This window comes from Microcebus murinus, chromosome 3 (assembly GCF_040939455.1).
Source record: "Microcebus murinus isolate Inina chromosome 3, M.murinus_Inina_mat1.0, whole genome shotgun sequence".
Classification (NCBI taxonomy): domain Eukaryota; kingdom Metazoa; phylum Chordata; class Mammalia; order Primates; family Cheirogaleidae; genus Microcebus; species Microcebus murinus.
This window is the reverse complement of record NC_134106.1, coordinates 61,242,243-61,266,365: the sequence shown is the minus strand read 5'-3', so window position 1 is coordinate 61,266,365 and position 24,123 is coordinate 61,242,243. Positions and strand designations below refer to the sequence as shown.

At 42.4% G+C, this 24,123-nt stretch overlaps 2 protein-coding genes and 1 long non-coding RNA gene across 5 annotated transcripts; 1 reads left to right on the top strand and 2 right to left on the bottom strand.

The window, feature by feature from the left end:
* Positions 1-570: 570 nt before the first annotated feature.
* Positions 571-9,843, bottom strand: LOC142860999 (uncharacterized protein C2orf78-like). The gene is made up of 3 exons (XM_076000881.1): positions 8,669-9,843; positions 4,054-4,812; positions 571-2,524 (listed from the first exon to the last, which is right to left on the bottom strand). Exons 2-3 carry the CDS (start codon positions 4,631-4,633, stop codon positions 759-761), a joined length of 2,346 nt encoding a protein of 781 aa, XP_075856996.1. The 5' UTR covers positions 4,634-4,812; positions 8,669-9,843; the 3' UTR covers positions 571-758.
* LOC142870049 (uncharacterized) lies at positions 2,473-23,443 on the top strand. The gene is made up of 3 exons (XR_012918583.1): positions 2,473-2,557; positions 6,786-6,863; positions 23,357-23,443. It is a non-coding gene; the product is annotated as an uncharacterized LOC142870049 (long non-coding RNA).
* LOC105884604 (STAM-binding protein-like) lies at positions 10,008-23,368 on the bottom strand. Of its 3 annotated transcripts, XM_076000883.1 has the most exons (6): positions 22,536-23,368; positions 21,869-22,219; positions 20,917-21,134; positions 16,123-16,215; positions 13,772-14,138; positions 10,008-10,851 (listed from the first exon to the last, which is right to left on the bottom strand). In XM_076000883.1, the coding sequence occupies exons 4-6, from the start codon at positions 16,180-16,182 to the stop codon at positions 10,697-10,699; spliced, it is 582 nt and encodes a 193-aa protein (XP_075856998.1). In that variant the 5' UTR covers positions 16,183-16,215; positions 20,917-21,134; positions 21,869-22,219; positions 22,536-23,368; the 3' UTR covers positions 10,008-10,696. The 3 variants fall into 3 exon arrangements, with proteins under 3 accessions (XP_075856998.1, XP_075856997.1, XP_012644127.2); XM_076000882.1 differs by having other exon boundaries at positions 21,869-23,368; XM_012788673.3 differs by lacking the exon at positions 20,917-21,134 and having other exon boundaries at positions 21,869-23,368.
* Positions 23,444-24,123: the final 680 nt, after the last annotated feature.

The following is a 24,123-nucleotide window of genomic DNA, read 5'->3' as shown; positions in this document are numbered from 1 at the left end:
CTGCTTGTCACTCCCTTGGTAGAGTCTCCTGTGTTTTGTACTCACCTTTCTCGGCTGTAGATCATACACATAAGGTAACCCAAATCTTTTGAGGATATGTCCTCTATCTTATTTTCTAAAATGCTTATCTGATCATGAGATATAAGGCCATTCTCCATGAAAGATTTCTTTACATTTCTGTGGTCAACCCAGGCTCATCTTTTCCCATTTTCAACTTAATTCTCATTTTGTTGTTTTAGCCCGAACCTTAGACTCTGTGTCTTAGTTATACCATTTTCCCCAACCTTGGTTCTTTTTATAAACCCCCAAATCTCTCACCTTTTGGCCCTCCTAGTCCTGGAACAGGTTCTTTCTTCTTTCCTCAATTCTTAATCCCATGGCCCCTATTCTCCCACTCAACTTTCAGTGCCTTCTTTCTAATGCAGCTTTGGATCCCCACCTCTACAAAAGAAAAACCACACTTAACAGCACATCAAAACTCAAAAGGCTCCTGACCTCTGAAGGATGTAAAAAATAAAATGAAAAAAAAATTTAAGAAAAAAAATTTAAAAAACTCAAAGGCCTGTTTATTATTCTGCTACTAACCAATTTTATTACATTTCTTTATTCAATTTTATTAAATTTTTAAAATATATCAGATTTAATAGAGAAATTTGTGTCTATCTATATGTGGAAAACCAGCTGGTACTCAAAGTGGTACCAAAATGCTTAGCATCTCTTATATAATACAGCATGAAATTTCCATCTCTTTTTCCTTCTCAACGAAAAAAATGTAGTTTCCGCAGAGAGCCGTATTTGGCAGCATTCTCACGCTCTTGTTGAGCCTTCCTTTTCATGGCTTCATGCTCTGGCCTCTGCTCTTTTGTGGTAGGCTTTGATAGTACTGGCCCAGAAATACTGGGTTTCCTCCATGGAATTGGTTGGCAGCTGAAGTCTTGGAGTAGAAATTGGTTTTGAGGCTTGGGCGGTGACTGGGGCTTGGTCACAGCAGTGGAAACAGGATCTTGCTGGGGAGAAGTGCAAGGTGATGTTTTGTAAGGTTTTGGCTTAGAAGCGGCAGACTGAGGTTCACTAGCCTGACTAAGGTTGATCAAACTGTGTCTGGTTGCATTGGTGGAAATTGGCAGAGTTGGTCTGGCAGGACCTGTTGAAGATGCACAGGCAGAAGCTGGTTGGGATAGGTGGACTGCAATAGGTCGAGATGAGCTAGTAGAGGCAGGCTGGGCAGGGTTAGCTGCAGCATCCCTATGTGAAGCCAGAAAATGTGGCCTCCAAGGAAGAGGTTGAGCTGGAGATTTGTTCAGGGTCGGAAAGGGCAAAGGTACCAACTTGACCTTCCCAGGTGGTGGCAGCTCATACTGCGATGGAGATGGACACTCTTTTCCAGCACTGCCATCTGTTTTCTGGGCTTTGACTGGAGTTTTCTCAGAACCTTTATCTTCATGTGGAGTATCCAGCCATGGTTTGAAAGTTGGGGATGGGTGGGGGTATTTAATGTTGCTTGAATTTCCCAGCTTCCAGGAGAAAGAGAGTCCAATTTGCTTATCGCTCTTTTTTCCCAGCACATGGAAAACCTGCACAGACTCCGGCATGTGCATGCCTTGGCAGGTTTGAGGCTTTTTAAAATTCTGTGGGCTAAGCTCAAGTTGGTTTTTCTTCGACCTTATCTTGGGAATGGTTGGCTTGTCTTCTGCCTTGACTTTGTTCCCTGACTGCTTACTTTCTTCAGCTTTCTTGGAGTTGTTTTCCCTGGTCCTTTTGGTCTTTTCCTGCCCACGACCCTTAGTTTTGCTGCCCCTGCTAGATGCAGATTTCTGAGGTTTGCTGTTAGAATGTTTGGCTACAGCACTGAGAACAATCACTTCTTCCCCTATCAGGCACTCTGGATTCTTTGGCTGGATTTTGGCCTTGGGAGCACCACTGATAGGCTCAGAAGCTTTATGCTTGTTCTTCCTGACTTGCCCAGAGGAAGTCTTTGTGACACTTGACTTTTCCTGTGACTGATTCACCTTGATGGCTCTGGTATCTTCTGCTTTGATTGCTGTGAGATCTTTGGATTGGTCAAGATCTTTTAAGGAATTGAAGAGGTAGAGAAGTTGAATATCCTTCACCAGTGTAGTGATCTGTGAAAAACTGTTGACAGACTCAATCTCACTTTCAGGTGTGCCTTGATCCCGAAGACTCAGGCTGTTGTTTCCTAGACTGACAGTTTTAGAACCAGGCTGTACCTCGTGGCCAAGAGGATCAATGCAGGCCAGAAGCTGGTGGATATCAGGGATTTCTAAAGGGAGTAGTGGAGGATCTTGGTTTTCTATTGGGATCTGGTAGGCATCCAGAGCCTTTGACAGCTTGGTTTTAATCTCATCCAAATTCTTATTCTCTTTTTGTTCCTGACTTGAAGCTGGAGGAAGGAAATCAGAAGGACTCTGGACTGGAGCTATTACTGAAATGTCCCCAAAGTCAGGAGGTGGGGGGTAGCTTCGATCTCCCAGGGAGGTGTCCATCTCTAGGGAAGTTTCCATCACTACAAAGGAATCAAGGAAGCAGTCAGTCCCTGGTAAGTGAGATGCTCTCCCTAAACACCAATGCAGAGTCAGGCTCCTTGTAACAGAGGGCACAGTGTTTCCACTAGCTCTTCCTGGGTACCATGGACAAGACCCAGTATTAGGATACAGGCAGTGACTATCCTAGTTCTTACTGGGTATCATTAGGTGTCATTATTTCTTTGTTTTTTTAATATTTCATAGAGTTGTTATAGGCCAAATAAAAAGTAAAGTGAGTTTTAAACATATGAAATGTTATATGAATTGTAGCATTCTTACATAAGTTTATTTCTATTTTTTTTTTTTTTTTTTTGAGACAGAGTCTTGCTTGTTGCCCAGGCTAGAGTGAGTGCCGTGGCGTCAGCCTAGCTCACAGCAACCTCAAACTCCTGGGCTCAAGTGATCCTTCTGCCTCAGCCTCCCGAGTAGCTGGGACTACAGGCATGTGCCACCATGCCCGGCTAATTTATATATATATATATTAGTTGTCCAATTAATTTCTTTGTATTTATAGTGGAGACGGGGTCTCGCTCTTGCTCAGGCTGGTTTCGAACTCCTGACCTCAAGTAATCCGCCCGCCTCGGCCTCCCAGAGTGCTAGGATTACAGGCTTGAGCCACTGCGCCCGGCCTCTTTCTATTTTTTTCATTCTGCTGAGAGTGCAAACACACTTCACTCCATGGATTAGGAGAGTGAGTGGAGCTCCTCCTCATGAAATAGACAAGCAAGGACAGGTTCTGAGCCTGCTTGCTTTGGACAGGGTCCCTGGACACAAGGTCTTAAATCCTGGTGCAAACTAAGGAACATTAAAATGTCACTACCACAATAAGGGTTCTGAAGTTCCTTCCAAAGGGACTAAAGCAATATATCAGGGAAGAGATTTAATTCCAGTGTGATGGTTCAGGCAAACTTATCAGCACACTAGGGCAGCAAAAAGTGTGGTAACCCCCAGCATACTCCTGGAGTTCTCTTATGGGTATCCTAAATGGCCACTATAGTATTCTACCTTCCCACCTATATTAGATATTTTTTTTTTTTTTTGAGATAGAGTTACACTCTGTTGCTTGGGCTAGAGTGCCATGGCATTAGCCTAGCTCACAGTAACCTCAAACTTCTGGGCTCAAGCAATCCTCCTGCCTCAGCCTCCTGAGTAGCTGGGACTACAGGCATGTGCCACCATGCCTGGCTAATTTTTTCTATATATTTTTAGTTGGCCAATTAATTTTTTTCTATTTTTAGTAGAGACAGGGTCTCACTCTTGCTCAGACTGGTATCGAACTCCTGACTTTCAGTGATTTGCCCATCTCGGCCACCCAGAGTGCTAGGATTACAGGCCTGAGCCACCATGCCAGCCTATATTGGATGTTTTTATGTAGAGTTAATATGGGGAACTCTAACCAAAGGTGGTGGTTGAACTCCCAGGACTTAAATTCTACCTATCTGTGGACTCACTTCTCAGCTGCAGATTTGATCCTCTTTTATTGCTGTCCCTTTTTGCTGTTTGTACTTACCTTCAAAACTTGTTTCTGTGATAGGCTGAGCAGACTCAGAGTAGTTGATCCTAGGGGTGGAGGTAACTGGTAGGACATTTGTAGGTTGAACCTCCTTTAGCACCATCACCATTTCTGGTTGAGAGGCAGAGGACATACTTCCTGTGTTTGACATAGAGCCATAGGATTGCATGCAGGGACTAAGTTCTCCAGACAGTAGTGGTCCCAGTGTGCTTTGATTGTAGTAATAGACCCTGCTTCCTTTCTCATAATTAAGTGACAGGCTCTGTCCTTGATCTGAAATTTCACATGATGTTCCCTGAAGAAGGCTGGCAGAGAGTGATGGGTACAGAGGGAGCATGGTATTGGCATCTGAAGCTTGATCATACTGGACTGTCATAGACATGGAAGAAACAATTGTGTCCTGGTCAGTGAGAGTCACAGTGAGGTCCCCAAGTGAAGATGAGTTTTCAGTGCTTCCTGTCATATCCCAATCAAAAACACTTGGATAGGAGGCAGCTGAAATGGACATGGGGCTGTGGCCAGTAACCTCAGACAACATAGTTGTGCTAGAATGTTGGTAAAGGTAGGCACTACCCATGAGTGACTGGAATGAGCTGCTAGCAGGTGATGGCAGTATCCATGACAAGCTAACAGCTGGAGTAGAGACTCTGGAGAAGTTGCAGACACTTCCTGTTAGGGAAGCTTCATTGCTTACCACAGGAAGAGAGAGCTGCAGAGAATTTGCAGTTCCAAGTAAAGATGAATTTTGGAAATTTTCTGTAGGAAAAAAGAGGATGATGAAAAAACTGATGAGACGGACAAATTCTCACTGTATGTGAGGAATAGTATCATCTTAATGTTGCTGCAATCAGGCAGCCTCTAATACCAATACTCACTGGGATACCAAAAGCCAAATAGTTTATGGTGCTGTGAAGTTCTGGAGCAGTTGGATATTTTTCTGAGGAACTGCCTCTGTGTCCAACTTGGGCAGAGATGTGCAGAAGACCCAAGTGGTCTGGTTCACACATTGTTCCCTAGGCTGGAAGCAACCTTCTGCCATCTTTACCCTGAGCCAGCATTAGCATTGACTCATAACTACTTCCTAGAATTAGAGCAGTGTAGAACTAGGACGTCCTTAGAGAACTTCTGTTCTCACATTTTCATTGTATAAGTGAGGAAACTGAGGCTCTTAGAGGTCAGAGTGACCTATTCAAATTCTCCCATCATGTTAGTATTATTACCAGATCACAGAGTCCCTTGCTAGGACTCTTTGTTCTGAGTAAAGACTGGAAACCAGAAGTAGAACTGTTAATATAGGCAACTTTGTGTCCATTAGATAATAGTACAGCTATTACCACTGTAATCTTTAATGCCCAATTTTGCTTGTGCAGATCACTTGCCATTTCCTAGTGTTCAAATACAGCCCAAACCAGCTGATAAGTGTAAAGGGTCATTCTTTACCATTTTTAATCCTGGCTTCTGATCCTCAGTCAAAAGCACTATGTGAGAGTCTCTCATGACATGCTTTTTGAGAGAAAAAAGTTAGTTAAAGGCCGGGCGCAGTGGCTCACGCATGTAATCCTAGCACTCTGGGAGACCGAGGCGGGATGATTGCTTGAGCTCAGGAGTTTGAGACCAGCCTGAGCAAGAGCGAGACCCCATCTCTACTATAAACAGAAAGAAATTAATTGGTCAACTAAAAAAATATATATATATATAAAATGAGCCGAGCATGGTGGCACATGCCTGTAGTCCCAGCTACTTGGGAGGCTGAGGCAGGAGGATTGTTTGAGCCCAGGAGTTTGAGGTTGCTGTGAGCTAGGCTGATGTCACGGCACTCTAGCTGGGGCAATAGAATGAGGCTCTGTCTCAAAAAAAGAAAAAAATTTAGAAAAGTTAGTTAAACTCTCTGAGCTTTAGGTTACTCATCTATAAATTAGTTATAATCATAACAACAATGATAATTCATACATGAATAAAAGTGATATATTGCATATTATTTGTATGGAGAAAGTATAATAAATTCTGGACAGACACAAATCATGAAAAAATTATAATATTATAGAACTAAAAAGAATTGCAAATTGGGGTATGTAGTAAGCATCAATGCATAGTACCCATACTGTTAAGTGAAGTCCTGTTATCTTACATCCTTATGAAAGTGAATATTATCTACTCTATTTTAGCGAATACTGTTAACCAAAACACCCCAGCCCACAATAGAAGGCAATTTTGAATGAAGTCCTAACTAGTACAAATATAGAGAGAAAGTATATTGGTAAAAAGTGCATCACTAGCAGCAAAATGGAGTAAATATGAATGTATATGTATACATATACCTGTAATATATGTGCACAAATATTTCAATAAAAATTTCTTTCTGTTTTTAGTAGAGACGGGATCTTACTCTTGCTCAGGCTGGTCTCGAACTCCTGAGCTCAAAGGATCCTCCCACCTTGGCCTTCCAGAGTGCTATGATTATAGGCATCAACCACCACGCCTGGCCTATAATCATCTTTGTTATCCAAAAAATGTCATTCCCAAAGCCTAAGAAAAATATCACTGCTAGAATCTAATTTAGAAATAATTTTAATCTAGGAAAACTCAAATGAGTCTAGAAGATTGTTTTAGATGAATGTGGAATTAGAGATGTAGGGATTTTTCTTTTTATCTTTAGCTAGGTCTTTCTTTTTATTCTAAGGTTGAAAAACAGTTAATGATTGTTTAATCAGTACATATTCTGTTTTCAGATGGAAAAATAAAGATGAAAAGGAACCTTTACTTGAAACGTACTTATCATACAAAGGAATCTGTCCTTCAGATGCAAGGTAAGATGCATCATTTTTTTAGAAACTTAGTTTTGTTTTTAATAGGAGAAACTTCCATATAGTATAAAATCAAAATGAAACAGTGTTTCTTCTGTTTCATAAAAAGGGATACTCCTAGGTAGGTATCCCTTTTTATTAGTTTATTTATTGGAAGCAAGAAACTAGTGATCTCCAAACTTTTTGGCACCAGGGACCGCTTTTATCATGGAAGACAGTTTTTCCCTGGAGGGCGGGAGGGAGGCAGAGCTCAGGGGGTAATGCCAGCAATGGGGAGGGAGCGGCTATAAATACAGATGAAGCTGCCCTGGCTGGCAGGCCATTTACCTCCTGCTGTGTGCCCCCTCTTCCTACATGGAAGACAATTTTTCCCAGGTCTGGGCTTTTTTTGGGGGTGTTGGAGGGGTGTCACTGGGAGTGGACCCCTGCAATCTGCTGGTCCCTGACAGGACCCTCACAGTGGTCCACGGCCTCGGGGTTAGGGACTGTAGATTTAAACGTATTTTTAAAATGTTTATATTCAAAAGTGTCAAGTGTCATCTGTGTTCAAAGAGGCAATAGAAAAAAAAAAAAAGACACCCAAATAACAGAATGTGACTCTTCTGATAAGTTGCTTTTTCAAGTGACATTCTATTCCAGCCTTAGTTTCTTTCCTAGTCCATTAATCTAAACATTTGCTTAAACCAAATTCATTTTGCCCTGCTTTCAGTAGGTTTTACTCTATGGTCATAGTTTCTGCTTTAATTTAAAATCTTCAATTGTCTTACACATTTCATCTCAAAATACCTCTTGAGAACTCCTCCATGCTCTCCATAGCTTTCATTCTTACATTTTCTCTTCCCTCATTTTTACATTTTCTCCCCATGTCAGTTCCCATTGCCTTGTGCTTAATGAAAACAGTCACAAACTTCCTTTTCCTAGAACATTCACTTCATTACTGCCCAATACCCTCCATTCTTTTCCCATTTTCTCTTTTCACTGAGTTTAGATAGAAAATGCCAAACTTATAAATATTACTTTTTGAACACTACTAAATTTAAAGTACTGAAGTTGATATAGTAGTGACAGGAGACTATTATAGATAAAACATCTCGGTATATATTGCTAGTTTTCTACACCACTGAGGTTTTTTTCTCTGTTTCTGATGAAACAAATACCTCTCAGAAAGTCTCTGATTTCATTTTCTATATGTAAGCCCTTTATTTATTTTTTGAGACAAAGTCTCACTTTGTTGCCCAGGCTAGAGTGAGTGCCGTGGCATCAGCCTAGCTCACAGCAACCTCAATCTCCTGAGCTCAAGCAATCCTCCTGCCTCAGTCTCCCAAGTAGCTGGGACTACAGGCATGTGCCACCATGCCTGGCTAATTTTTTGTATACATATATTTTAGTTGGTGAATTAATTTCTTTCTATTTTTAGTAGAGATGGGGTCTCGCTCAGGCTGGTTTCCAACTCCTGACCTTGAGCAATCAGCTGGCCTAGGCCTCCCAGAGTGCTAGGATTACAGGTGTGAGCCACCACGCCCTGCCTTTATGCAAACCCTTTAAGACTGAACACTACAAGCAGGGCTACAGGGAATAACCAATCTATTATTATCCTAACATAATAGATAAGGAAACAGATTTTGTGAGAGAGTAAATTTATCCAAAGTTACACAGCTAGCTAGTAAATGTCAAAGCCACAAGTGAAATTAGGTCTGCAGATTTCTAGGGGAAAGAATACTTTCCCCTGTTATTCCAAGCTATTTTGACTCTACTACTAAATTTAGGGGGGAAAGAAATGAAAAACCATAAAAAGTTCCTTTCCTTACCTGATGTGGTCAGAGAAAAGGAAATGTCAATGGAGGATAGAAGGGATGAGGAGACAATAGTAGAGGGTGTCTGAGGAGTGGCAGAAGAGTGCACATGGCCAGTAGAAAGGTCACTGGTCACTGATTACTGGTCACTGGTCACTGGTCAGTTGCGATGATCCAAATTTATTTACAGACAACTCCATGGAAACCCCGAGATTCTACCAGGTGCTCGTAGGTTTGGTGGGAGAATGATGTCACAAAGCAGGCAGTTTAAAGGTATGAGTTAGCCAATGTGGAGGTCAGTTTCCCAGCAAGAAGGCGGCACTGGGTGGAGGGAGTGTTAGGAGAGCTGCAACAGCACCTGGCTGGCTGAGCTCTGGGGAGGTGAAAGACAGACATAAGAGTTCCACCTTCTCAGGCTCTTATGTTAGGGAGGTCATCTCAATATTCCTCATAGATGTTCATTCATATTTAGTATACTGTGTTTCCTATTATAACGTATAATATTATACATTTATAATTAGATATTATATAAACAGTTAATTGATATTCTTGGGTAGGAAGGAAAGGGATCACTAGGTTGAACAACAACCTTTGTTCTGAAATGATTTCACTGGATCTGATCAGTGAACTTACTGCAGCTTTTAAGGACTAAAGGAAGGGATTAAAGAGCTCTGTCTGTAACTTGGTTGAAGAGTAGGGTAACATTCGTTGAGTGCACGTTGTAGAAAATGATGTGGTCCAAGGCTCTTCTCTTTAGGTTCTTCTTGAATCCCACCTTCCTGGGGTAGGCTGGGCTGGGCCAGTTTGAACTTGCATCTCTCTTCTGCGCTCTCTTTTCTGCTCTTGATTTTAGGTGTTTCTGGGATGAGCCTTGCTTTCTTACATTTGTGGATGTTACTTCTTGTCAAGTTCTAGAGTAGGGGTCTTCTTTTCAGTGCCATCATATTAAAAAAATAGACTCTGCCCATTAGAAGCAAACACGAGAGAGGCAGAAGACACAGCTGAGTGTAAACTTTACCTCTTTCAGCCTCTGGGTACAGTTCTTTTGCCCATAATTTACTACCTCTGGTTCCTTGGGCCATACAGACATCCTGCCATCCTTCTCTTTCATACGTGAGAGGCATTCATACTACTTTTCCCTTTGATCACATTAGAGACTCCATGGTGGCAGTTACTGTGGCCTCCTCCCACTAGCAAACAGCCACTATAGAATCTTGGACCTCTAGGATTCTCTGTCTTCCATGCTGGGGTGCAAGGCCAGGCAAAATGAAGAAGACAATAGTTAAGAGAAAGAAGAAGACATTAGGGGAGAATAGGGAACAGGTAAGGTGACACAAAAAATTTCAGAGATTCATGTGGATTTTTTATTTTCTGTGACAAGATGGCATATTCTGCTTCATGTGAAATTATTATCTATTTTATAAGGCTAAAGTCATATCTTACTCAAATTTGTATCCTCTGGCACATAAAGAACAAGTTTTCGACTGGGCGCGGTGGCTCGCGCCTGTAATCCTAGCACTCTAGGAGGCCGAGATGGGAGGATAGCTCGAGGTCAGGAGTTCGAAACCAGCCTGAGCGAGACTCCGTCTCTACTATAAAAAGAAAGAAATTAATTGGCCAACAAATATATATAGAAAAAATTAGCTGGGTATGGTGGTGCATGCCTGTAGTCCCAGCTCCTTGGGAGGCTAAAGCAGAAGGATTGCTTGAGCCCAGGAGTTTGAGGTTGCTGTGAGCTAGGCTGATGCCACTGCACTCACTCTAGCCTGGGCAACAAAGTGAGACTGTCTCAAAAAACAAAAAAAAGATATACAGATAATTAATCGATCTTCCTGCTAAGTTTAAAATTAGGTATTTCTTAGTACTACCATTAACATAATCAGTTCAATTCAAGGGATTCTAAAAATCAAATACAGGGTCACCCAATTCAAAGTGACACTACATTATGCAGTCCATGGTTCCTTCAGCGGAGGGATCAGCACAGTTCCTGACCCTGGATATCTTCTCTGAAAGTCATGGGAGGCCATGAGAGAAAAAACAGTCTCAGCTCAGGAAAGACTTTGTTTTCTTTACCAGTTTTCCACAGAGAATTCCACATGTCTCCACTCCCCGGGCAGTGTTGGCGCTGGCTAACTGCAGAAACTGTGGGCACAGCCTGCCGGGCACCACCACGTGGCGCAATCCATCGATGGTAGGAACTGTAATGGAGAAAGGGGGAAAGTCTGAGACCACTGGACTGAGCTCCTCCAAGCAGACCTCACAGCTGGCATCTCTGGGAGAGCCACGCTAACTCGCTGGGATCCCCCCAACTTCAGGCAATAGATGGGGATCTCATCCTAACAGCACCCAAAAAAGGATTGTAAAGTTTCTACTCCAATCTCTGGCCGCAGCTCTTGGGAGCACATTACTTCAAGAAAAGAAGAGTAGGCTTTAGTCATTCAAGTTAAGAAAAGGGTAAAGTACGACTTTAATAAAGTTCCTGAAATAGTTGGGAATTTTCTGTTGGAATCTAATATAAAGGGTTAAAAAGATTAGTTCTCTGCTGTGGTTTGAATGTGTCACCAAGGTTCATGTGTTGGAAAATTAATCCCTAGTGTGAATGTGTTGACAGGCAGAACCTGTAAGAGGTGATTAGCTCAGGAGGGCTCTGGTTTTGGCCCATCTGCCCTTCTACCACAGGATGACACAGCAAGAAGGCCCTCACCACAGGGACCCCCCATCTTGGACTTCCCAGTCTCTTGAACCATAAGTCAAATAAATTTCTGCTCATTATAAATTCCACAAATATTCAGATATACAAGTGAATTACGACACCATTCATCTGAACTTTTATTTTAATTTTAAATCTCCCTTTTATTTCAGATAAGAATATCAGAGAGTATGACTTTCAAAGAAATACACCAGGATATATTCTTTATAATGGAAGAGAATTTCAGTAGTTATTTATTTCTGAGTTTTGTCTTTTAGAAGAAAGTTAAAATACCAAACGAGAACAAAATAACACAAAATGTAGTCTAGTCCCCCAAAAAAGGCATGAACGAAGCAGCTCATAAAACCTGCCTCAGGATGCCAAGAATGGACCCAGTTCCTGAACACCATGGAGAAACCCTGTGAGAGAGCCAGCAAGCTAAAGTTAGGAAGCATCTTTCACAGCCAGATTTTCATATTAAAAAAAAAAAAAGTAAAAAAAGATATTCTCCTTCTGCACATTCAGCAGCAAAATCTGAATAGTTGAAGAGGCAACAAAGTCATATCACAGTCACATGGCAGTCTGATGATGGTATCTAAGGATTATGATTAGGTTTGGCACAGCCCTTTCCTTTCAGTTCAATGACTTCCCAAGTGCATACCAAGTAGACACTGTGCTCAGCCCACATGGAACACAAACATGAATAAGATTCAAGCCCCAACCTACAAGAAGTTAAAATCTAATTATTGACAAATAACTAACACTATGAGGAGAATGATCTAAATTGCATCAGAGATTGAAAGAACTCTAAGAGTTTTAAGGAGAACAGAATCAGTCTGATTGAAGGGAGGGAACTCTGGAAAAACTTCAAAGAAAAAAACCAGGCATAGCAGGAAACAGAGAAAGGAGATTCTAGGTAGAAGGGAAATGTTAACAAATCTCTTTGGGTAAGATAGTCTAGGCATGTTCTGGGAACATTATAGTCCAATTTCACAGAGTATAGACTCTGTATGAAGGAATAGTAGTGAGATAGCCCACCAAGTAAATGCACAGAAGCTCTAAAAGCCAGGCTTCAGAGTCCAGCCCTTCTTAGCTATTCTTATTTTTCTTTTTTTCGAGACAGAGTCTTGGGCCAGGCGCGGTGGCTCATGCCTGTAATCCTAGCACTTTGGGAGTCCAAGGCAGGTGGAGCGTTTGAGCTCTGGAGTTCAAGACCAGCCTGAGCAAGAGTGAGATCCCATCTCTACCAAAAATAGGAAGAAAATTAGCTGGATGACTAAAAATATATAGAAAAAATTAGTCAGGCATGGTGGCACATGCCTGTAGTCCCAGCTGGAAGCTGAGGCAGGAGGATTGCTTCAGACCAGGAGTTTGAGGTTACTGTGAGCTAGGCTGATGCCATGACACTCTAGCCTGGGCAACAAAGTGAGACTAAGACTCACAAAAAAAAAAAAAAAAAAAAAAAAAAAAATTGAGACAGTGTCTTGCTTTGCCCTGCTGTGTCTAGTGCAGTGGCATGATCGTAGCTCACTACAACCTCCAAGTCCGGGGCTCAAGTCATCCTCTTGCTTCAGCCTCCAAGAGTGAGACTACAGGAGCTCACCACCATACCTACCTAATTTTTCTTAATTTTGTAGAAACAAACTTTATTTTGCTCTTGCTCAAGCTAGTCTTGAACTCCAGGCCTCAAGCAATTTCCTGGCCTCAGCCTCCCAAAGTGCTAGGATTACAGGTGTGAGCCACTGTGCCTGGCCTTACATTGTGCTTTTAAGTGGATCCTTCTGCAAAGCTGACTTCCTATAAATAACTACTTGAATGTTGACTCCTACCCTCAAAAACCTATTCTGATAATCAAGGTTACTCATCATAACCATCAGCCCCTATTGTTATTTTCTCAGATTGCGAACTGTTGGTGAGAGGAAGAAAGACTGTTAATAGTTTTAAGGCCAGACTGAGTTCTCACCAACTATATATAATGTTTACCTTGACTAAGCTCCTTAAAGATTAGGAAGGCTTTCAGGGCAAGCACATTTCAGTAGCTCTCTTTTATTTTTTGAAAGTTAGCTGTTGAATTGCACAGTGGTATTATAAATTTCAAATTTATTTTTACAAAAGGCTCAGTGGTCTCTAATTCACTTAACATTTTAAATCTCTGCATAACACTTAAAAGCTCAGAGTCTAACTTTGAAGGACAGTTGTAACTTTTCAGAAAATTGACCTGGCCTCAGGTAAATTATATGGTTCAAGCAAAGGCCACTTTTATAATACAGGCAGTGTGACATGACACAATACAGCAACACTTATCAAATGGGTTTCTGTGACTAAAGCCTATTAATCATATGACGGAGGTTACTCTCGGGCTGGCTCCCCCAGAACAATGCTCTGTGTGGCAGCAACTGAGATGGAACAGGATCAGCACGTGTACTCACCACTCTCTGAGTTGCTCAGTGCTCCAGGTTTCAGGGACCTATCCACCACTGGTGGCTTAGCTGGCTTTACAGTTGTATTACAGTCTAAAGGCTGTGTAGATGAGACAGGTGAGGTGGGGAACACATCTAAGGAGGGCTTTTCCAAGTCAGGCACCAGTGGGCCTCCTCGGCCAGGGTCCACCTTCCCAAACTCCTGTATAATTTTCAGTCGCTCTTTTTCTAGCTCCTGGTTCCGAATCATCTCCTCAAAGGCATGGAACTGTTCCTGTTCCCATTGCTGCTGCTTCTGCTGTGCTATCCTCTGTCTTTCCTTTTCTAGCTCCTGCTGGATGGCCATGTTCCAGGCAAATTCCTCCGCTTCCTTCTTCTACAAACAAAGAAAAGGATTTAGGCCTCTACATCACCCCTCAGATGCCTTCACACCTCAGGAGAACAAGGCTTTTTAGCAGGGATATTTCTAAAATGTACTTCTGCTCTGGCCTGATTTCCTAACTCAAAATTCATACTTCCCTCGTACTTTATATTCAGGGAATACAGTCACCTCCCCTTCCTGTCTGTACATCCACCTTCAAGGACAGTTAAAGTCCCAATTCTCTCAGTATCTGTCCCCTCGATGACTCTATCAGTGCATTTCTTCTTCACTGAAATCTTGAAGCAACTTATTGTCTGTTTTCCATAAGCTGCACCAAATGCAGTTTTATTCTCTAATTGTTCCATGTCTATATTCTGTATCCCAAGTAAGGCTGTAAAATAGAACCAAATCCAAACTTATACCTGATACACTGAGGGTCTCTAATGAATGTTTCTTGTAGAGATGCTGTTGCCCAGGCAGAAGTGCAGTGGCACAATCACAGCTCACTGCAGCCTCAAATTCTGAGGCCCAAGGTATCCTCCACATCAGCCTCTCAATTAGTTGGGCCTATAGGTGTGTGCCACCACATCCAACTAATTTATTTTTTACTTTTTAGAGACAAAGCCTCACTATATTGCCTAGGTCTCAACCTCCTGACCTCAAGCAATGCTTCCACTTCAGCCTCTACTGAATTTTAACCCAAAATGAAGCCTCTAATATTTTCTGGTGATCATTTCAATACAGAGTGACATTTTAAACTAATAAGAAATATTGAATCCTAGCACTCTGGGAGGCTGAGGCAGGTGGATTGCTTGAGGTCAGGAGTTCGAAACCAGCCTGAGCAAGAGCGAGACTCCATCTCTACTATAAATATAAATTAATAGGCCAACTAATATATATAGAAAAAATTAGCCGGGCATGGTGGCACATCCCTGTAGTCCCAGCTACTCAGAAGGCTGAGGCAGCAGGATCGCTTAAGCCCAGGAGTTTGAGGTTGCTATGAGCTAGGCTGACATCACGGCACTCACTCTAGCCTGGGCAACAAAGCGAGACTCTGTCTCAAAAAAAAAAAAAAAAAAAAGAAATGAAAGAAATATTGGCCAGGCGTGGTGGCTCATGCCTGTAATCCTAGAACTTTGGGAGGCCGAGGCAGGAAGATCGCTCAAGGTCAGGAGTTCGAAACCAGTCTGAGCAAAAGCAAGACCTGCCTCTACTAAAAATAGAAAGAAATTAATTGCCAACTAAAAATATATAGAAAAAATTACCTGGGCATGGTGTGATACATGCCTGTAGTCCCAGCTACTGGGGAGGCTGAGGCAGGAGGATCACTTGAGCCCAAGAGTTTGAGGTTGCTGTGTGCTAGGCTGATGCCACAGCACTCTAGCCAGGGCAACAAAAGTGAGACTTTGTCTCCAAGAAAAAAAAAAGAAAGAAATATTAAGTAATAACACCCTTCACTCACTTGGTGCCATAGAAATATACTCTTCATAGCTATTCACCCCTCTGCTGATTTTCAACATCACAGTCCAGAATAGGGCACAGCAGGTGCCTGCAGTGTGTATTCACATCTGGCCACTGGCAGTGCCCTGCAGCTTTCTCCGCATGCTTTACTACTCTTCCTAACAAGAATCATTAGAAAACGGCTTGAAAAATCAATTATTATAAACAGCTTCAGGTATCACCCAACGTGAATCAAACCCTCAAATCCTCTGATGGAAAAACGTATGTTTTGGTTAAAATTTTCATTGTTCTTAAGGCTCTTACTCTAGATACAGCAGACATGCGATAGATTTTCTGTCTCCCAACTGACCCTCCTGAACACATATAGGTTAAATCTGTGTTAGAGAATCCTGAGCCTAAGCACTGGTGTTCTACTCTTTTGAGTTTCTGTCCTTTGCCTAAAATCGCAGGACTGTTGAAATACCATGTTACAATCCCAGAGCACAGCCAAAGAAACCAAAATAATTTTTTTCTTTTCTTTGCTGTTATTTCTGCTGACCTTTTCTTCATTATATTCTGTGTATTCTTTGGTATATTGTTTTAATAGCTCTGCCTTCATCTTCTGCCTTGGAAATGCAATTTCCTTTAATTTCTGAAATAAAAACCAGAAAACGGAATTGGAAACAGTATCAGCTAAGTATGAAGAGAAGTAAAGAGAAGACTTAGTTCAAATTGGCAATGGCAACAATGTTTCCCAAAATCATTTAAAACCCCCTACTGTAGCATATGTGCAACCTCATAACTGTTCTGGTGAAATGGCCTTATCTCCTATTGCAGGATTTGATGCTCAGATACAGAGACTAATACTATTATCTTGAAGTAAGACTGTGCTGCGTTGAAGCTTTTAGATGGGCAAATAGTGAAAGTGAAGACTCACCTAGGATTACAGGCATGAGCCACCACAACTGGCCCCAACCTCTTTTTGACAATTTTCCCATCTCAGTAGATGGTTTACCATACCCTAAGTTGCTTAAGGAAGAAACTTGAAGTCAACCTCAATACCACCTTTTCCAAAGCTATTGTATCAGGAAGTCTCCTGGACTCTATCTTCAAAATATCAAATCCATCTGCCTCTTTCCATGCTGCCACACTACCTCAAGCCACCAGCCTGCAAGAATTTCCTAACTAGTCTCCCTGCCTTAATACTCCCTCCACCATTCATCGTGCAACTGCCAAGATTTATATTTTAAAAATATAAGTAAGTTTAGGCCAGAACCTTGCTGAAAACTTTTCAATGGTTTTCTATTGCTCTCAGGATAAAGTGCATACTCCTTATCATAGCCTATAAAGTCTTGTGTGATCCAGCCCCATCTGCCTCTACAATCTTATCTGAAGTCATTCTCCCTCTTCTCTGGCTACACTCCAAACACAATGATCTTTCAAACCCCAGAACATGCTAAGGTCTTTCCAACCTATGTCAAATTTTATACACAGATATCCAACTGCACAGGGAGTTGGTGCCTCTATCCCTGTGTTGTTCAAGGGTCAACTGTACATATTTATTTATCTGTTTATTGTCTTCTCCTGTACCTAGAAAGATGTACAAAGGAGAGGCCTTTGTATTTACTCTATCATACAGCTTATGTATTCAGTACCTAGTGTAGTACCAAGCAGACAGCAGGTATACTTAATATATATTTGCTGAATGAATATGGTCCTTGCCTGGAAAGCACTTTCCATGTGGGGCAAGGCCCTTCAGAAAATACCTGGTAGAGTGCTTCCATGATTCTACTTAACTTTCTCAATTAGTGATTCTCCAAAGGAATTGTGCCCCTGGGTTTCATTCTGAGAGGACAATCTACAAAATGACTGGAAATATACAAGAATATTACTTCTACCAGCAGTAGAGTATATAAAAAGGACAGTAGCCAAAGTAACTTTTCAGGAAAATAAATTTTGTGCCTAAGAATAAAAAACTCATAACAACAAAGGGAAGTGGAACTGTAATAATAATTCTGTGAAACTTTATCAATATTGAGGCCACATGACAGGGCATGATGGCATTAATGAAGTATAAGATTTTTGAGGAAACAGGTAGTAAATTAAGTTTGGTCTAAAGTTGCCTCTGTACACAGTGTGAACCGTAAACTACCTTAGTGTGGAAACAAACTGTAACTTAACATAAAAAGGTTTCAAGTATAACAAGTAGCTGTGTCTCCGCCAATCATAGCAGCTGACCCTCCATCCAATCAGAGGCTGAAGACTGCCAAAACATGACTAAATAAGGCAAACGTGGCATGGGTCCCAACCAGGCTATTTTTGTATCTCATTTCCTTTTCTCTGGCTGTAAATAAGCCTGCACAGCTTTTGCTGTGGGGCACAGCATCCTGAACCACTTTGGTCCTCAGTGTTACCTGGGTCATGAACATTTTTCTGCTCAATTAAGCTCTGCTAAATTAACTTGTCTAGGGTTTTTCTCCTTTTAACCCAGGCAATATTGCTAAACTTAAAAAAAAAAAAAAAGACACCAGCAGTCTGTTTTTTCCATTCTGAAATTACAATACAAGTCCTAGGCAGTCTACCTTTCCTCATTTTTTTCCCTTAGAGCACTGGTTCTCAACTAGGGTGATTTTGCCCTTAAGAGAACATTATGTAATATCTGGGAGCATTTTGTTGTCACACCTGGGGGGAGGGGATACTAGTAGTATCTAATGAGTAGAAACCAGGGTTGCTGGTTAAACATCCTACAATACATAGGACAGCCCCACAACAAAGAAGTATTGAGTCCAAAATGCCAAGAGTGCCAAAGTTGACAAACCTGCCTTAGAGGATCAAAGCTTAATGTGATATAACTGATATGCATATATCATCTCAGAGACGACATGTGAGAAACTAATAAGAGTGACTGTCTCTGGGGAGGAGAACTGAAAATTTTGGGGAAAAGAGGAGTAGGTAGGGAGACCTACTTTTTATAAATTTTTTTTGAGACAGAGTCTCACTTTGTTGCCCAGGCTAAAGTGAGTGCTGTGGCATCAGCCTAGCTCACAGCAACCTCAATCTCCTGGGCTCATGCAATCCTGCTGCCTCAGCCTCCTGAGTAGCTGGGACTACAGGCAGCGCCACCATGCCCAGCTAATTTTTTCTATATATATTAGTTGGTCAATTAATTTCTTTCTATTTTTAGTAGAGATGGGGTCTCGCTCTTGCTCAGGTTGGTTTCGAACTCCTGACCTCGAGCAATCCGCTCGCCTCGGCCTCCCAGAGTGCTAGGATTATAGGCGTGAGCCACTGCGTCCGGCCGAGACCTACTTTTTAATTATACATACTCTCTTTTGCCTCTGAATTCTGTACCATAGGTATATGTTACCTATTCAAAAACCAATAATAAGGCCAGCTGTGGTGACTCATGCCTGCACTCATATCACTTTGGGATGCCAAGGCAGGTAGATCACTTGAGGCCAGGAGTTCAAGATCAGCCTGGGCAACGTAGCGAGACCCTATCTCTACAGAAAAATTTAAAAATTAGCCAGGCATGGTGGCAATTGCCTATAGTTTGTGGAAGCTAAGGTGGGAGGATCCCTTGAGCCCAGTGAGCTATGATCACACCACTGCATTCCAGCCTGGGTGACAGAGCAAGACCATGTCCAATAAAATTATAACAATAATAATAATAACAATAGGCCGGGCATGGTGGCTCACCCCTGTAATCCTAGCACTGTGGGAGGCCGAGGCAGGCGAATCGCTCGAGGTCAGGAGTTCGAACCAGCCTGAGCAAGAGTGAGACCCCGTCTCTACTATAAAATAGAAAGAAATTAATTGGCCAACTAATATATATATATATATACATATATATATATGTGTGTGTGTATATATATATATGTGTGTGTGTATATATATATATATATAAAATTAGCCGGACATGGTGGCACATGCCTGTAGCCCCAGCTACTTGGAAGGCTGAGGCAGTAGGATTGCTTGAGCCCAGAAGATTGATGTTGCTGTGAGCTAGGCTGATGCCAGGGCACTCACTCTAGCCTGGGCAATAAAGCGAGACTCTGTTTCAAAAAAAAATAACAATAGGCCAGGCACCGTGGCTCACATCTGTAATCCTAACACTCTGGGAGGCTGAGGCAGGAAGAGCACTTGACATCAGGAGTTTGAGACCACCCTGAGTAACAGTGAGATCCAGTCTCTATGAAAAATAGAAAAAATTAGCTGGGTGTAGGGGCACATGCCTGTAATCCCACCTACTTGGGAGGCAGGAGGATTGCATGAGCCCAGGAGTTTGAGGTTGCTGCGAGCTAGGCTGATGCCACGACACTCTAGCCTAGGCAACGGAGCAAGACTGCGCCTCAAAAATAACCAAATAATAATAAAATAACAAAAAATAGTCATTGTGGCCATGACTATGATCTTGAAAGACAACCTTCAACTCATAGAATACTACTAAATGGAAAACAAAAAGAACAGGACCTATGTTATAGAATGACTCCTGAAATAGGAGTTAGAAAACTGAATTTTGTTACTCTAAACTGTGGAACATTGAGCACATTACTAAATCCCGAGCGTGTTTCCTCACATGTAGAATGGGAGGATGATATGCCCTATATAGGACACATGGAACTGTGAAGATCACATGACGTTATGCAGGCGAAATAGTTACGAAATCTGAAGAGCCAATTTTTTTTAAAGGTCTTGGTATTATGAAAGAACAAGAAATAGAAATGATAAAGAAGACCTTTAACATTATTACCTTTCTAATTTATACACCATTTCATTGTCATGGGCATTAGGAGTTGCTCCCTGTTAACAGCACTGAAATCTATTTTTGCTGCCTACCCTAGGAAGATAAGCAACTCAAGGGTAAGGTCTTATTGTGATAAGCTGCACAAAGTGTGGGCAATTATTTGATGATTTGCATGATAATAATTAAGGTTAGAAGAAGAACTTTGTGCTATATTACTCAATTGGCTACAAAATAAGTAGAGTGAGGAATTTTGGCTCTACTAGACCCCAGCAACAATCCTATGATTGGCTGCCTTAATAGAAAGAGGACAGTAAAAGGATTCATCAATACATACCTAGTTTAACCAACAACTCTTTTGTCTAACCACTGGGCCATGTGGGTGTAGGCCAAAGAGCTAAATCTCTTGCTCATGAAAGTACTGAGTCATGAAAATAACACTTTTGGTACTTATGTCTTTGAATGGCAAGGACTGCCAATATGTAGGCGTTGCCAGCAAAAATGATTAATGCTGATGATACTGTAAAGTTCTCTAGTTTTAGCAATTCTGAGCAGAATAAGTGAGACATCAGTCACCAGAAAAGAAAAAGGAAACTGTGGGTGTCTTACGTGATATACTTGTTATAAAGGATGAAGGCATGTTCAATATTGCCTTCCTCAGAGTAAATGGATGCCATTTGGATAATCTCAACTCCAGAGTAGAAGTACCAATGGGGTGGAATGTCTTCATTCACCTCCACTGTACTACCCAGCTGGGAGAGAGCCCTCACCCGGTCTTCAGGTGGGAGGCTCACATCTCCATGGTCAGGCATCAGGACCAAGAAGTTCTGAGGCAGAAAAGAGAAAACAGATGGCATCAACACCATTGCCCCCATCATCCCAGCACAGTCTAGCACAGTGAGTTTATCTCACACATCTCTACCTTAAGAAAATAAGAGAAAGTACCATGTGCTGTGTCTTACATCAAATAAGGTCTCTTTCCTATGAGGAAGCCCAAATCACAATGATGAGAGGATTGGCAGACTCAAACCCCCCACAATCCCTGTGCCATAATTAGGCAGTATAAGGAGTATAATGATAATGGGCCACAGGGATTCAGATCTATCCCCAAGTGAATCATTCCCTGTCATCAGGTGGCCTTGCCCTAGCACCATAAAATAATTACAGTCTATGTTACTTTCCATTATTTCTTTTTCCAGCTAGCTACACACTTAAATCCACTCCAGTACCTGGCACAGCATACTCAGCGAATTTTCATAGAGATTGTTAATGGACTTCAAGTTTAATCATTTTTATTTATTCTGAGAGTAAATGACATTGTCTGTGGTATACTTTTTCATATTTGAGTATAAGGTTAGTTAGGGGAACTAGTCTGGAAATGAAGGATCAATAATCATAACTTAACTTACTAAACCACTCTTCCAGTTAGTCTATAACATTGTTCATTATTATAGTGACAAGGAATTTAGATCTTGAGAACAATTTACTTATCTTCAAAGATAAGCACTCTTTGAATAACAAAAGGGCCCATAGGTAACTTGTAATGCAAAAACAAACTAACCTGGGAGTTTTCCTCCCTGTGTTCCAACTCCAGTAATTCTACAATCTTTGTAGATACAGTTGCTGTTAGAATCAGATTCCAGGCTGAGCGTGGTGGCTTTCGCCTGTAATCCTAGCACTTTGGGAGTGCGAGACAGGAGGACTGTTTGAGGCCAGGAGTTCCAGACCAGTGTAAGAGTGAGACCCCTGTCGCTACAAAAAATAGAAAAATAAACCGCACACGGTGGCTCACGCCTGTGGTCCAGGCTATTGGTGAGGCTGGAGGAGGACGATTGCTTGAGCCCAGGAGTTGGAGGTTGCAGTGAGCTATGATGACACCATTGCACTCTAGCCAGAGTGACAGAGGGAGACCCTGTCTCAAAAAAAAAAAAAAAAAAAAAAAATCAGATTCCAGTCACTTACTGGAATTCTCCATCATCTCCCAAAGGAATCTGGGTATTTGATACACATTGAATTATAGTACACTACAGTACACTCTACAGTACACTATATAGTACACTACAGTAGCTTAAGCAGTACACCACATAAGCTAAAGCAGAATTCATCTTGGAATTAAAGGCTCTGTTATCAACTGGCGCCACCTTATCTTTTCCATCTCATACATTTATCCCTCCCCAACAGAGATCTTTTGCTTCAGTCAAGATTCCAATCTGCCCAGGAATCCTCACATTTCAGTTTCATTTGTCTATCCACTGCTTTTGTTTTCTACTTCAACTCTTCCCTCAGAGATAGTCTTCCCCGGGCCAATTCTATCTTTCGGTCTCTTCAATATTCGGGTCACACTTCCTCCACAAAGCGTCCTCTCTAAAACGTCACAAAAGCTGTGGGGATTACTAGGGATGCAGAAACATTGCCGCTCCCACGAAGCCTCTTTCGGTATTCGGAAAGCCACAAACAAATCTAAAACCTCCCCAAGCCGCCTAATTAGTAAACGTTTCCAGAGCTCGGGAAAACTAAACGCAGGATGTTCGCTGCATCTCCATATCTCTTGGAGAGGTACTTGTAGGTCAAGCAAAAAATCCCTTCCAGAGGCCAGTAAGCGGCGCCCGGTTCTACCGCGTGTGGAAACTCCAAAGAGATGCAGCATCCGCAAATAAGGGGGAAGGGCGGAGTAAAGCACTGAGGGGAACACAAGGAGGCAAAGGAAGTGGCAGGAATGAGCGGAGGGGGCGCAGACAGTGGAGAGGGATCTACAGACAACTGCAGAGGCAATCTTGAAAGCACTCAAGCCCAAGTTGGCAGTCCCTGGGAAACTCATCCAGAATCTTGCGAATACAGCAGGCAGGGAAGCCTCGGGCTTTGCTAGCGAGGCGCCAGCCCCCGGAGACCAGAGCCGTCAGGGGCCTCGCGCGCGGTGGGCGGGCCGGAACGCGGGGGGGAGAAGGATGCAGGCCCCACACTCACGGGGGCCGCTCCCCTTCACAGTCCAACTACGGTCAAAGTCCCCACACTACACATTAACCCGACCCTTCGCCACCTTTCCCCGCAGATGATACTCGGATCTTCCTGAAACGTCACATCCGACGACCGCCCCGCCCACTCCCGCTCGCCGGCCAATTACACTCCCCAGAACAGCGACCTGGTGAGGGTAGCTGGTGGGTGGGGCCAAAATCGTTACCTGAGGAAAATCTGACCAATGAGAAGAGTGATCTATGGTGGCCTTCTTGGTAAAGGAAAATGAAGTGGGATGAAAGTGGAACTAATGAGCAAGCTAAGTTTTTTTTTTTTTTTTTTTTTTTTTTGTGAGACAGAGTCTCACTTTGTTGCCCTGGCTAGAGTGAGTGCTGTGGCGTCAGCCTAGCTCACAGCAACCTCAAACTGCTGGGCTCAAGCAATCCTCCTGCCTCAGCCTCTCGAATAGCTGGGACTACAGGCATGCGCCACCATGCCCGCCTAATTTTTTCTCTATATATTAGTAGACCAATTAATTTCTTTCTATTTTTAATAGAGACAGGGTCTCAGTCAGGCTGGTTTCGGACTCCTGACCTCAAGCAATCCGCCTACCTCGGCCTCCCAGAGTGCTAGGATTACAGGCGGGAGCCACCGTGCCTGCCCGGCCCCCCCCCCCTTTTTTTTTGAGACAGCGTCTCACTCTGTTTCCGGGGCTAGAGTGGCAAGGTATCTGCCTAGCTCACAGCAACCTCAAACTCCTGGGTTCCAGTGATCCTCCTGCCTCAGTCTCCAGAGTAGCTGGGACTACAGGCGTGTGCCACCATGCCTGGCTAATTTTTTATATACATTTGTTAGTTGTGCAGC

Excerpts from the sequence above, each read along its gene's own strand:
- LOC105884604 (XM_076000882.1), bottom strand. The coding sequence starts at position 16,182 with ATGAAGGCAGAGCTATTAAAACAATATACCAAAGAATACACAGAATAT. Across the intron at positions 14,139-16,122 it reads CAGAATATAATGAAGAAAAG|AAGAAGGAAGCGGAGGAATT; the intron begins GTCAGCAGAAAT and ends CTTTGTTTGTAG. Across the intron at positions 10,852-13,771 it reads ACTGAGCAACTCAGAGAGTG|TTCCTACCATCGATGGATTG; the intron begins GTGAGTACACGT and ends TCTCCATTACAG.
- LOC142860999 (XM_076000881.1), bottom strand. The coding sequence starts at position 4,633 with ATGGGTAGTGCCTACCTTTACCAACATTCTAGCACAACTATGTTGTCT. Across the intron at positions 2,525-4,053 it reads CACAGAAACAAGTTTTGAAG|TGATGGAAACTTCCCTAGAG; the intron begins GTAAGTACAAAC and ends ATTCCTTTGTAG.